We start from the raw sequence: 15,291 nt of genomic DNA on the forward strand, positions 1-15,291 counted from the left end.
TCACAGGTGTAATTTGAGCAGTTCCTTTGTATCTCTGCAACAGTTTCGTCCCCATTGGCAGTCATGGTGTGCATCCGTACTAAAGCATGAGGGGAACAATGGAAAAGCATCATAAAAGCTTTGAAAATAAATCATGTGGGGTTTTTTGTATCGTTTCCCCTCTCAACACTCAGCCCGCCATTTGTCAAAACACAGATGGACTGTATTTTAACCAGGACAAATATTTCGGGAGTGGTTAGAAACACAGCAGGCTGTGCCTCTCTCTGTTTAACATCCTTGATGCCAGAAATACAACAGAAATACAGCAAATATTGATGCTGGAATGACTGTAGCATACAGTGTTGAACAGAAACCTGTTAGACACCAGTAAAGGAGGACCTTAATACGTATTAATGCTTAAATCCTCAATCGCCATACTGTCTCGGCTCCACAACAAGCTAACAGAAAAAGACATAACATGATACATTTCTCAATAATTTATTGAAACTGTGAAAAACACAAGTGTTAACACTTAAATACATGTCTCATTTCTTATATGGGAGGCCAGCAACTCAAAATACACTACACCTGACAAGACGGTAGGCCAAGCCTTTTCTATAACCTATTAGTGGTTTCCTAACAACACAGCATCTGATTAACAATCTTTGTTTGCTTTTTCTGAGAAAATGACAGAATGCATCATTAAATCAATCAGTAAAGGCTCGGTTCAAACTTACCTGCTCAAGAAAAGTAAGTAAAAAGTAAAGAGTGGGACTGATTATGACAAAATCTGAATATCCTTAATGCACACTCTCCAGTTCTTCACAGGATGACTTATTTTATGAGGAGAAGACAGTACAGCAAAAAGAAGAAGAAAGCAGACAGGTGACTGTCAGAGGAGAGATAGTTGACACTGAAGGGAATTTAAAACTGTTGAATATTTGAATTTTTGTGTGAAGGTCAAGAAAGACACCCGACTGATTTACTTTGCCAACTGGATCATCGTGGCCTTGCTGTATTGGTCCACTTGATTGACCTTTGTTATTATTATTTATTTATTTATGTTATTTATTTATTTATGTTATTTATTTATTTATGTTATTTTATTTTGTTATTATAGACAGGACAGACATGGCTGGGGGATAGGAAGGAAGAGAAAGAAAGAAAGAAAGAAAGGGAGGGAGGGAAAGAAAAACATAGGGGAAGAGGGACAGTGAGAGAAGACAAAAACATGAGCTGGATCACCTGTTGAAAGAAGAAAAACAAGCAAATAGAGAGCAACACAATAAACACAACACCACAGCAATAACCTAGATAAGTGTAAGTAACAGTAAATAACAAATATTGAATGTTATTGAGCAGCACGCAAGACCGACAGCGCACAATGTGCTTTGAGGCAGCAGCGAAGAAAGATATCGTTTGTGTCTTTGAAGACCCGTGTGTACACCTGTGTGCATGAGCGCCCTGGTATTCAAAAGATTTCTCCATGTAATGTAAAAATATGATTGAAGTCGGCAGTAATGACACCCGGTTCCAACAACTGGAGGCCACTAAAATTAATATTGATTCAATGTGTAACAAAACAATGTCAGACTCGCTGTCGCTGGTCTCCTCCCCAATCGGACCAATTGCTGAGTGGTGTCCAAAAAACTTGATAATTGGGTAATCCTCTGGAGGACACCTGGTCTTGTTAGGAGAGATGGCATCCATCCCACTTTAGATGGAGCAGCTATCATTTCTAGAAATCTGGGCAAATTTATTATTATAATATTTTAATATTATTATTATCTGTCTGATTTCTCAGACAGAACCCAGATAACACACACCGATTAGTTGAACTGCAGGAATGTCTTAAAGACATAAAGACCTGGATGGCCGCTAACTTTCTGCTTCTTAATTCAGATCAAACTGAGGTTATTGTACTCGGCCCTGAAAATCTTAGAAAGGCCCCATCTTCTCTTAATGACCTTGTAGTACCATATCACCCTATTAGAGCACTTCGCTCTCGCTCTGCAGGCCTACTTGTTGTTCCTAGAGTATTTAAAAGTAGAATGGGAGGGAGAGCCTTCAGTTTTCAGGCCCCTCTTCTGTGGAACCAGCTTCCAGTTTGGATTCGGGAGACAGACACTATCTCTACTTTCAAGATTAGGCTTCAAACTTTCCTTTTTGCTAAAGCATATAGTTAGGGCTGGACCAGGTGACCCTGAATCCTCCCTTAGTTATTCTGCAATAGACGTAGGTTGCCGGGGATTCCCATGATGATGTCAACGTGTTTACGGAAGCGGTTGTGGGATTCATCGGGAAACTAGCGGATGATACCGTGGAGACAAAGACTATCACAACGTTTCCCAACCAGAAGCCGTGGGTGGATAAAACCATCCGCGACACTCTGAGATCCCGCACCGCTGCCTGTAGCATCCCTGGCTGAATGATGGTCTTTTATACTGATGCTTCACAGAGGTTTTATTGTGTGGATGCCTTAATAGGCATCCACACTATTGAGTTCCTGTTTCTCTTTATTCTTTATTATTCCGGGTGTTTCCGTACACTTTTCGCCGTGGATCTACTTCCACAATTTTTGTGCTATTTTCACCGTTCAAACTCTAAACTGTTCTGCTCTTTCTGCTTATGCCGGCTATGACTTTTGGTGTTTATTACTATTATACTTTTTAAAATATTACACTTTTTTCCTTTAATTTGTCCCATTGAAATGAATGGGAAACTTCCACAATTCTGCTAAAACTTTCTTGTCTTTGAAACTTAACTACTGCCTCATACTTTCACCTAGAAACTCCATTCAAACTTTAAAACGTTCTCAAATGATTGGGCTATTCCTGTGTGATTCAGCTTTTTCAGATCTTCTACCTTTTTCATCTTATCTCTCTTTAAGTCTTCAGTTGCAAAATTGTGATTTTTCAGAAAATACATGCGTTGCTATGGTTGCTATGCAATTAACTCAGAGGGGACAGTGAAACTGTTTGAATTTTCTCTTCATGTCCAAACAACTTCTTGCTACTCGCTCAATTTCCACTCAAGCCGCACAAATTATACATCAAAACGTAGGTATTTTTGCTGGCTTTCAGAAAATGTCCCTATCATTGTTGTGGGACTCATAGATATTTTGCAAATCTCCTCAGAGTAACACAAAGTGTGAAAACTCTCCATATAAACTCAATGGAGAGTTTCAAAATCACCGCTGGATTTCTGTAATGAGAGGCATTTTCAAATTGTCATATCTCCTTAACGAAGCGAAGTTAAGACATGAGGCTTGTCCCCGTATATCTTCAGACACTCCTGATGCTCACAATTCAAGAATTATTTTCTCACCTATTACCGTTCTGAGATGAGTTAGACTTGTTTGAGGGTAGGAAATTTGTCCCTCGCTCAGATTTCATCAGATTTCAAATTCTGGAAATGAGTCACTTTTTTCTCTCATCATATCTTTTTGATGGATTTCCACAGAGCCCTGAAAATTTCCATGACTGTTCACCAAAGCCTGCTGTTTCTTACGGTGAAAGAATGATTTTGATGCTCCATATAGATTTAGAGTTACCAAAGGTTGTTTGAGAGCAAGTCAATGCAGTTTTTGCTTCGCCTCTACTCAGTTACAGTGTATTACAAGTCATATATCTTTAATAATTTATATTTTATCTCTGAATTATGAAGACCTGAAGATTCCCCCATCTCTTCTGAACAAAACGATGTCTGAATGACCGTTCTAGCCTCTACGGTTAGGAAATTATGGCCATTTGTTCGAGGGGAATCCTGAATGTCAGAAATACACTGAAGAAAACTCACACCTCTCTCTGTGTCTGTGTGTGTAAGGGCTGACTACAGCAGGTGCAGCTAATTTAACTGACCTACATATACCAAGCCCAGACTCTCCACAGCTCCTGTTCCCTTTACTCTCTGTGTATGTGTGTCTGTGTATCAATATTTCTCCTATGTTTAAGTATTACTCCTCAATCATAGTATTTCTGCTAAAGCAAAGTACTTCTACTACATCTAAGTACTTTTGCCAAATCATAGTATTTCTGCTAAATAATAGTATTTTTGCAAAAATCATGGTATTTGCGCAAAATCATGGTTTTGGGGCCAAATATTTCTGTTATTTTATAATGTATGTGCTGAATATATTATATGTGCCAAATCATAGTATTTATCCCAAATTATAGTATTTATGCCAAATTACAGTATTTATGCTAAAACGCAGAAATAGTACCTTTTAGCAGGAATTTCTACCAAAAGATAGTACTTCTGCTAAATCAGAGTATTTCTGCTAAACCAGAGTATTCCTGCCAAATCATAGTATTTGTACTGAAACATGGTACTTCTGCCCAATCATAGTATTTGTACTAAATGATAGTACTTCTGCCAAATCATAGTATTTGTGCCAAAGCACCGTATTTGTATGGAGTCATAGTATTTCTTTTAAGTCATAGTATGTATTTCAATCAAATCTCAGTAGTTGTTGTTAAAACGCAGTATTATTGCCAAATCATAGTATTTGTACCCAATCATAGTATTTCTGCTAAATCATAGCATTTGTGCCAAATCATGGTATTTGTGCAAAAACATAGTATGTCTGCAAAACCATAGTATATCTCTTATGTTATAGTATTACTACTAAGGCATAGTATTTCTGCCAAATCATAGTATTTGTACTAAATCATAGTACTTGTGCCAAATCATAGTATTTGTTGAACATCATAGTATTGGAACCAAAACATAGTATTTGTCCCAAAGCATCGTATTTGTATTGAGTAATAGTATTTCTTCTAAATCATAGTATTTCAATCAAATCTCAGTAGTTGTGTTAAAATGCAGTATTATTGCCAAATCATAGTATTTGTACCCAATCATAGTATTTTTGCCAAATCGTGGTATTTGTGCCCAATTAATAATTCTGTTATGTTATAGTATTACTACTAAGTCGTAGAATATCTGTTATGTTATAGTGTATCTGCGGAATATAGTATGTGTGCCAAATCGTAGTATTTATAGCAAATCACAGTATTTTTGCTAAAACATAGTATTTCTGCCATATTGTGGTATTTGTGCAAGAACATTGAACTGTTATGTTATAGTATTACTACTAAGTCATAGTATTTCTGCGTTGTTATAGTATTTGTGCTAAAACATAGTATCTCTGCCAAGTCATAGAATTAATGCAATTTCATAGTTTTTTTTTAGGAAATCTGTTATGTTATAGTATTACTACTAAGTCATAGTATTTCTGCCAAATCATAGTATTTGTACTAAATCATAGTACTTGTGCCAAATCATAGTATTTGTTGCACATCATAGTATTGGAACCAAAACATAGTATTTGTCCCAAAGTATCGTATTTGTATGGAGTAATAGTATTTCTTCTAAATCATAGTATTTCAATCAAATCTCAGTAGTTGTGTTAAAATGCAGTATTATTGCCAAATCATAGTATTTGTACCCAATCATAGTATTTTTGCCAAATCGTGGTATTTGTGCCCAAATAATAATTCTGTTATGTTATAGTATTACTACTAAGTTGTAGAATATCTGTTATGTTATAGTGTATCTGCGGAATATAGTATGTGTGCCAAATCATAGTATTTATACCAAATCACAGTATTTGTGCTAAAACATAGTATTTCTGCCATATTGTGGTATTTGTGCAAGAACATTGAACTGTTATGTTATAGTATTACTACTAAGTCATAGTATTTCTGCGTTGTTATAGTATTTGTGCTAAAACGTAGTATCTCTGCCAAGTCATAGAATTACTGCAATTTCATAGTTTTTTTTAGGAAATCTGTTATGTTATAGTATTACTACTAAGTCATAGTATTTCTGCCAAATCATAGTATTTGTGTGAATTTGTATACTGTAATATCACTGTATTATGTAGTGGCTAAGTAGGGGCTGTTTACTAAGTGCATCAGTGTAAATAGGTCATCTCTTGTGTTGGAGTGCCCTCTTGTGGCGCCTTTTGGGTAGTGCCTTAGTAAACGGGAACCCTGTAAAAAGTGGCATCAGACTGATTTGTAGTGGAGGAATTTGTTGCCAGTTTTCTTAATCTTTAATCTGTATGCATGTTGTAATGCATACCCTGTTCTTAATCATAGAAACCACACCATATCACCTCTCCACATCCTCCTACTGTATGCCATACCTCCCTGTACCATCCATCTGACCGCAATAAACTCCACCTGTGGTAATCTAATCCCTGGATGTCAGCCTCTCCTTCTGACCGAGGATAGTTATAGTATTTGAGCCAAATCATAGTATTTGTGCTAAAACATAGTATTTCTTCCAAATCATAGTATTTGTGCCAAAGTATAGTATTTCTTCCAAATCATAGTATAACTGCACAATAAAGGTTCTTGAGCCACATCAGTGTTTGTGCCAAATCTTAGTATTTCTTCTAAATCCTAGTAATTCTGCTCAATGATAGAATTTCTGCTATGCTGTAGTACTTTTTTCCTAGATTGTAGTACTTCTGCTAAGTCAAAGTATTTCATGTAAATCATAGTATTTCTACCAAGTCCCAGTGTTTCTGCTTAATCATAAATAATGTTTTAGTACAAATTGTATGATTTGGCAGAACTTTCTGTGTTCCAGCACAAATGCTATGATTTGGCAGGAAAAAAATATTATTTAGTATAAATACTAAGTTTTAGCAGAAATACTATGTTTAAACTTTAAAAAATTCTGCTATTTCTGCTGATGTGTGTTATGACTTTTGACCATTGAAATGAATGGAACACATTATCAATGTGGTCACTGATTTTGCATGATGGGCTGAGCTGTGTTTTAGCTCAGTGAGATAAGCATCCGTTCTCAGACTGGGAGGCCTGGGTTCAAATCCAGCTTATGGCAACATTTCTTTCACTTAACAGTTAAACTTTTTTTAAACTCTTTTCAACACAAATTTCATCTTTTTCACCCCTTTTCAGCAAAATTTTCAGTTTTTTTAACCCCTTTTCAGCACAAATCCAAACTTTTTCAACTCTTTTTCAGCAAAAACCTCTTTTCAGCAGAATTCTGCTCATTCAACTCTTTTCAGCAAAATTTTCAGTTTTTTCTGCTGTTTTCAGAAAAAAACTCTTTTCAGCAGAATTCTGCTCATTCACCTCTTTTCAGCAGAATTTTCACCCCTTTATTTTTGCCCAAATTCTGCTTATTCACCTCTTCTGAAAAATTTTCCGCCTTTCCACCTGTTATCAGCACAATTCTCAGTAGCTTCTGCTCATTTCAGCACAATTGTCAATCTCTCCACCTTTTCTTGGTGAGAAAGTGTTTTGCTCAGTGAGCTAAATAGCTGCCCTTTGACCAGGAGGGCCAGGTTCGAATCCTGCTCAGGGCATCTTTTTTTTTTTTTTGTTTCAACTTTTTCAGCTTTTTTCAGCAGATATCTTCAGCCGTTAAGGCATCCACACTGCATTTTCGCAGGAAATGCAAATTTTTCTAGTTGGAAATGTTTTTATTGAAACATTCAGTGAAGACACCGTAAGAGCTAGGAGCAAAACAAAACGTCGTGTAACTCAAAAACTAGGTGGGATAGAAGCATAATTCTTGCACTGGGTGAATCAGCGGACTTTGGTGTACTTTGACTGCGATTTACATAGCTCTTTGTATCTCCGTCGCGGAGAAGAAACGGCTTCATTTTCGGAATTTGAAAAATGAGAGGAGGACAGGTTTCCACCCCTCAAACAAGTCTAACTCATCTCAGAACGGTAATAGGCGAGAAAATAATTCTTGAATTGTGAGCGTCAGGAGTGTCTGAAGATATACGGGGACAAGCCTCATGTCTTAACTTTGCTTCGTTAAGGAGATATGACGATTTGAAAATGCCTTCAGTTTCAGTATTTCAGCTCTGAGTTTCACAACCTCCCCATAGACTTTGAATGGGGAGTTTTTAGACCTTGTGTCACTTCAAGGCAAATTGTGAAAAAACCGTAACTCTCACAATAATTATAGTGACACTGTCTTAAAGCCAGCAAAAATACCTACGTTTTGATGTATAATTTGTGGAAGTTGAGTGGAAATTGAGCGAGTAGCAAGAAGTTGTTCAGACATGAAGAGAAAATTCAGAACAGACGAGTGTGCACTGGGAGTTAATTGCATAGCAACCATAGCAACACATGTATTTTCTGAAAAATCACAATTTTGCAACTGAAAACTCAAAGAGGGATAAGATGAAAACGGTAGAAGATCTGAAAAAGCTGAATCACACAGGAATAGCCCAATCATTTGAGAACATTTTAAAGTTTGAATGGAGTTTCTAGGTGAAAGTATGAGGCAGTAGTTAAGTTTCAAAGACAAGAAAGTTTTAGCAGAATTGTGGAAGTTTCCCATTCATTTCAATGGGACAAATTAAAGGAAAAAAGTGTAATATTTTAAAAAGTATAATAGTAATAAACACCAAAAGATATAGCCGGCATTAGCAGAAAGAGCAGAAGAGTTTAGAGTTTGAACGGAGAAAATCGGCTGAAAACTGAGGGAGTAGTTCGAACTCAAAAAACGTACGGAAGCGACAGGAATAATAAAGAATAAAGAGAAACAGGAACTCAATAGTGTGGATGCCCTTGAGGGCATCCACACAATAAAGAGAAACAGGAACTCAATAGTGTGGATGCCTTGAGGGCATCCACACAATAAAGGATAAAGAATAAAGAGAAACAGGAACTCAATAGTGTGGATGCCTCCGGCATCCACACAATGATGCGCTGTGCATCCTCTCGCTCCTGAACTGTGCTGTGACTTGTTGACTTGTCACTCTTGGTTCGGCGAAGAAGTCGCGCAACAGCTTGTTTGACCTTACACCATGAAGAAAACTTTGACAAGCGGTCTGAAAGAGTCACTTGTTCTGCAGACTCCAAATTTAGTGCTTGAACCCTTTTAACTTCGGGGTCCCCAACTGGGATTTCTGGGATTACCTCTACCTCTGGTGATACCTCTTTCTCCCATAAGAACTTGGGTCCAGTAAACCAGTTCGATGTCAGAAGCTTGCTTGCACTAGAACCTCTCGAAGCAAGGTCTGCAGGATTCTTGTCAGTAGAAACATATCGCCACTGCTGAGGAGTTGTACTGAGATGTATTTTCTGAATCCTATTTGATACAAATGTGTGGAAGCGACGTGCCTCGTTGTTAATGTACCCCAGTACAACCTTGGAGTCTGTCCAGAAGTATTCGTCAATCCCTGAAATTCCCAGTTCTTCCTTTAGAGTATTGCTTGCTGCAACTGATACAACAGCAGCAGTCAGTTCTAACCTGGGGATGGTCACAGCTTTGATTGGAGCAACTCTGGACTTTGCCATAATCAGAGCACAATGAACAGTTCCATTTCCATTCACATGTCTCAAATATGAGCACTGGCCATAACCATACGTGCTTGCATCAGAGAAGTGATGTAGCTCTCTCTTTGTGACCTTTCCAAAGTCAGCTGGTACATAGCATCGGGGTATGGTGATTTTATCCAAATTTGCCAGATCACTCTTCCAGGATCTCCAGACTGGTTGCAGTTTACTGATGAGTGGGTCATCCCAACCTGTACCATGCCTACACATTTCTTGAAGAACCCTTTTCCCAGTTAGCAGGAAAGGAGCAATAAGCCCAAGTGGATCATAAAGAGAGGCAACAGTGGATAGTATACCACGCCTGGTTTCTGGTTGGTCTTTCAAATGGGCATGAAACCTGAAACTGTCTGACTCAATGTGCCAGTGGATTCCTAAGGCTCTTTCCAGCGATGAATCACTAAAGGCAAGATCAAGAGCCTTTACTTCAGTGGCACGCTCAGATGGTGCTATACTCTCAAGCACCTTCGCATTGTTACACACAAATTTGTGTAGTTGCAGACCACCCATAGCACAGAGCCTTTGGGCTTCTTTTGCAAGCTGAATAGCCTCATCTACATCTGCTATGCTTGTGACACCATCATCCACATAGAAGTCCCTTATAATGAATTGGGAGCCCAGAGGAAACAGGCTCTCGTTCTCCTTAGCGAGATGTTTCAACCCATAGCTGGCACATCCCGGTGAAGATGCAGCACCGAAAAGGTGAACTTTCATACGGAATTCCTGTGGCTCCACACTGAAGTTTCCATCCTTCCACCACAGGAAACGTAGGTAGTCTCTATCCGCTTCGCGCACATGAAACTGATGAAACATCCTTTCGATGTCGCACATCAGAGCAACACGGTTCTGTCGAAATCTGATAAGAACACCAGTTAGAGTATTTGTCAAATCTGGGCCCGACAGGAGATGATCATTTAGGCAAGTTCCCTTGTACTTAGCCGAGCAATCAAAAACCACTCTGAGCTTCTCTGGTTTTTTGGAATGATAAACTCCGTGGTGTGGAATATACCATGTTTCACCTTCCTTCTCTTCACAGAGAACTTCTTCAGCATCATTGTTTTTAATTACCTCATTCAAAAACGTTACGTAGTGAGTCTTGTAGTTCTTGTTGTTCAGCAGCTTTCGTTTGAGATGGTTGAGCCGGATGATAGCTAACTGCTTGTTGTTGGGAAGGTAGGGTCTCTCTTTAAAAGGGAGAGGCATCTCATAGTGACCATGGGCATTCATGTAAATGCTTTCCTTTAGCATATTGAGGAAGAGGATGTCATCTTGAGACACTGTTCTGCTGTCCTTGCTGATGTCCTTAAAGTCAGACTCAAGTACTTTAATGGCATCGGATGGCGTCACTGGAGGAAGCTCTTTGACAGTTACTCTATGGCATATGTTGGCGACAGGAGGAGATTCAAGGTGAGGTGGTGAGCAGCCTATGATGCTCCATCCTAGGTCTGTGCGGACTGCATAAGGTTCATTATCTCTTCCTAGGATGACCTGTCTTGGTGCTAGTGCTTGTGAGCAGTTATAACCTATTAGAAGACCAACTTCACAGTCTAAATGTGGTGGAATATCATCTGCTATTGCTTTGAGATGATTCCAATGCCTCGCCATTTCACTGGTAGGAATGTGCCTTCGATTCGCTGGTATGCAGTCTTTGGTATAGGCAGGAGGGAGATCAATGTGATTTGTGGAGGTATAGCCACGCACTCTGAGACCCGAGACTCTTTCACTGTGTGTTACTGTGTCCTTTCCGATCATGGTGGTTAGCTTTAGCCTTACAGGATAGGTCTTGGTTGTCAAGCTACGACTAACATCTTCATCAATAAACACAGTGTCACTCTGGGTGTCAAGCAGAGCATAGACAAGCCTTTCTATTCCTGGGTTGTTGGAAGAGGAAACCCAGACTGGCAAAATCATGGATGTAGTCATAGATGTGTGCTCAGTCTCTGTATTGAGAGACAATGTCGTAACTGCTTCGTCTGTATTCTGATTAGAGGCTAACACAGCATTCATGTTGGAATATCTGTCGTCATGAAGGCAAGTTGGGTGTCGTCCCTTACAGATATCACATAAGTGTCTGTGGCGGCAGTCTTTAACATTATGGCCTGGTTTCAGACAACCATAGCAGAGTTTGTTTTCCCTTACATACTTTCTTTTCTCTTCCAGAGGCGTTCCTTTAAACTCTGGACAACTATGTAGGCGGTGTTTGTTATCATGACAGAATGTACAAGGGGGCTTTAAGCTTGTCTTGGATGGTACATTCTTCTCATTCTCTGTAAGTGTCTGTGTATGGAGAACAGTAGATTTATTTTTCCTTTCTTTCAGATGATGTTTCTCTGCAGGTAAGTCTGATAAACGTAATGCATGGAGGGAAGTTACTGGGTTACAGGCAATCTCTGCTTCTAATGACATGAAGTTGACAAAGTCCTGAAAGGCTGGAAATTCCTGTCTGTCCTTCATAAACTGGGTCACCTTGCGGTTCCACCTTGAAGCTGCCCACTCAGGTAACTTTTGGACCAGCTTTTGGTTCTCTTCACAGTCATTCAGAATGTCCAGCCCTTTAATATGAGGCATGGCTTGCTGACATGCATGTAGGAAGTCGGCGAATGCTCTGAGTTGTTCTGCATCCTTTGAGTGGATCTTTGGCCAGCTAGCTAGTTTTTCTCTGAAAGCTCTCTGCAAGACGAATGGTTGACCGTACCTGCTATTAAGGCGATCCCATGCATCCTTATACGCTTCATCATCCTCCCTGTAAAAGATACCATCAAGTGTCTTTCGTGCAGGACCTCCCACATATCTTCTCAAGTAATGCAGTTTGTCAGCTGAACATATGTTCCTTTTATCTATGAGGGATATGAATGAAGATTTCCATTCAATGAACTGGATTGGGTCGCCGGTGAATACAGGTGGCTCTGGCATTGGAAGTCTGTTCATGGCTATGCTGTCTTGTACTGCTTGAGCTAAGTGGGACACATCTGTCTGTGGAGGTGAAGCTGGAAATCTTATGAGATGCTGAACTGGAGCCAGAGACACAGCTTGATGTGGGTGCATATGTTCCTGGTTCCTTAGTTTGCTGTTAGCAGAGCACAAGCTGCCCTCCTGCATTACATCTTGGTTGTAAATTGACAATCTTGCTCGTGCTGCTCTTATATCCTTTTCAGCCCTTAGTCTTTCTAGTTCATGTTTTTGAGCTTCAAGATCCCTTTTCTGTCGCTCTGCTAAGAGCTGGATCCTTTCCTTTTGTTTTCCTTCCGCCAATAACAACTCATATTCTGCTTCCTTTGCTGCTAATTCTGCTGCAGCATCTGCTCTTTTTACTGCGACAATGGAGTCTATAGTGTGTTGACTTGGAGGTGAAACTGTGGATCCATATATGGAATGAGCATAGTCTCTGTTAAGGAGCTCACGAAGGCGTTCTTTGACTGCTTCACTATCATAGTCTTCGTCTATGCCTGATATTCTTTCATATGCAATTTTAATAATGTCCTTTGTTACGGCCTCACATGCATCAACACGACGTCTCGTTTCACTGGATGGTGTGAGGTGATCTCTGATTTGTACATAAATGTCCGTAATATCATTCATGCATTTCTCTAAGATATCAATGAGAGCTGCGATTTCACTTTCTGGAATGTCTAGCTTTAGCTGATTTCTTGCCTTACGTGCCTGTATCTTCCATTGATCATAAAGGTGCATGAGCCGCTTCTCCCTTTTGTATGCCTCCTCTCTCTGAAATGTAAGCATCTTCTCCGTGGGATTTCTTGGGCGATCAGATCTGCGAAGTTCCTCATCCTTGCTTGCTTGACAGATGTCTTTTATTTGATCTGAGCCTTCTGCTTCTGCAGTTAATATCTGAGATGCTTCCATTTTGAGCGAGTGTCACATTTAGACCATCACAATGAATCCCTCTTCTTTCATCATAGACTTTGGCAGTCAGGTGAAACTCGTGAGGCTGAAGCTCTTACTGTAGCATCCCTGGCTGAATGATGGTCTCTTATACTGATGCTTCACAGAGGTTTTATTGGAAATGTTTTTATTGAAACATTCAGTGAAGACACCGTAAGAGCTAGGAGCAAAACAAAACCAGCAATATTAATACCATAAGATCAAAGGAAACAAATTTCTCCTGCTCACATATAGCATATACATCAAATTTACATCACTCAATTCATTATATCACCTCACTAACTTACAACTACACATAAAGGTCAAGGTCAAGGTTAACAACATAAACTCTATTAAACGACATTTTGATTGCATGTAACTTATTCCGTTAAAGGAAACATTAACAAACCTTGTGCCACTGTCAGCCAGGTACTAATTGGCAAAGTAAACGTACATATTTTTCACTTTAAGGCACACTATTTTACCATATCCTAAAAGAAACGTTACTAACAGCCCTTTAACGGTTTTGTGCCAGTTTCCTGTTTCAAAATAAAAGCATGGATTTCAAAATAAAACCGAAGAGCCTTTCAAACAAACGTAAAAATATTTACAAATTTAAAGGTCATTTACACTGCCTACAACACGGGACTCACGACGGGGGACATGGACCCGTACAAAGCCGCGTCATATAACGTGCGGAGGGCGGTGAAAGAGGCGAAGCAGCGCTACGGGAGGAAACTAGAGTCACAACTCCAACAGAGTGACTCTAGGAGCCTGTGGCGGGGACTAAGGACAATAACGGACTATAAAGCACCAACAACCGGTATGACGAACGCGGCCGTGACTCTGGCAGATGAGCTGAACACTTTCTATGCTCGCTTCGAGGCTGCAGCTAAGGACTCCAACGATGCTAGTGTTAGCGGCGCTAACGGCTGCAGACAGGAAGATACTGCCAGCACCGGAAACGTGCTCGTCATCTCCGAGCATGAAGTAAGGAGAGCCTTTAGAAGAGTGAACACCAGGAAAGCAGCAGGACCAGACGGCATCCCAGGTCGTATCCTCAGAGACTGCGCATACCAGCTAGCTCCTGTGTTCACTGAGATATTCAACATCTCTTTATCTCAGTCGGTGATCCCCACATGCTTCAAAGAGTCCATCATTGTTCCTGTCCCGAAGAAACCCCACCCTGCTTCTCTCAATGACTATCGCCCTGTAGCCCTCACCTCAGTAGTGATGAAGTGCTTTGAACGCCTGGTCAGAGACTTCATCATTTCTTCACTACCAGACACACTGGACCCACTACAGTTCGCTTACCGTCCAAATCGTTCCACAGACGATGCCATCTCTCATCTCCTCCACACATCACTCACTCACTTGGACACTAGAAGGGGGAATTATGTTAAAATGCTCTTCATAGACTACAGCTCTGCATTTAATACCATAATTCCCTCCACACTCACCACCAAGCTGGAGCATCTGGGACTCAGCTCATCTATGTGTCAGTGGATCTCCAACTTCCTAACTGGCAGACCACAGGCAGTAAGGATGGGCGGACATGTCTCAGCCTCCACCACTCTCAGCACTGGAGCCCCCCAGGGGTGTGTTCTGAGCCCCCTGCTGTACTCTTTGTACACATATGACTGTGTGGCCACTACCAGCTCCACCACCATCATCAAGTTTGCTGACGACACCGTCGTGGTGGGCCTGATCTCTGATAACAACGAGACAGCCTACCTGAAGGAGATTAGGAATCTGGAGAACTGGTGCCAGAGGAACAACCTCCTTCTAAACGTCAGTAAGACAAAGGAGCTGATAGTGGACTTCAGCACTAAGCAGGAGAGGAACTACCAGACCCCTGTCATCAACGAGTGCCCGGTGGAGAGAGTGGACAGCTTCAAATACCTCGGAGTTCACATCACGCAGGACCTGTCATGGTCCTGTCACATCAACACCGTGGTGAAAAAGGCCCGACAGCGTCTCTACCACCTCAGACGCTTGAGAGACTTCCAACTGCCCTCCAAGGTGCTCAGGAACTTTTACTCGTGCACCATAGAGAGCATCCTGACGGGAAACATCTTAACCTGGTTCGGGAACAGCA

The 15,291-nt window shown here is 40.4% G+C and overlaps 1 protein-coding gene across 1 annotated transcript; it reads right to left on the reverse strand.

Moving 5' to 3' along the window:
* Positions 1 to 404: 404 nt before the first annotated feature.
* LOC146694832 (uncharacterized) lies at positions 405 to 13,834 on the reverse strand. Its single transcript, XM_085478501.1, has 3 exons — positions 13,603 to 13,834; positions 8,664 to 13,374; positions 405 to 437 (listed from the first exon to the last, which is right to left on the reverse strand). The coding sequence occupies exons 2-3, from the start codon at positions 13,173 to 13,175 to the stop codon at positions 405 to 407; spliced, it is 4,545 nt and encodes a 1,514-aa protein (XP_085334627.1). The 5' UTR covers positions 13,176 to 13,374; positions 13,603 to 13,834.
* Between the last annotated feature and the right edge of the window lie 1,457 nt (positions 13,835 to 15,291).

Source organism: Copadichromis virginalis, linkage group LG13 (genome assembly GCF_057382275.1).
Source record: "Copadichromis virginalis isolate Kocher_CV1m ecotype Utaka linkage group LG13, C_Virginalis_male_GT1.1, whole genome shotgun sequence".
Lineage (NCBI taxonomy): Eukaryota > Metazoa > Chordata > Actinopteri > Cichliformes > Cichlidae > Copadichromis > Copadichromis virginalis.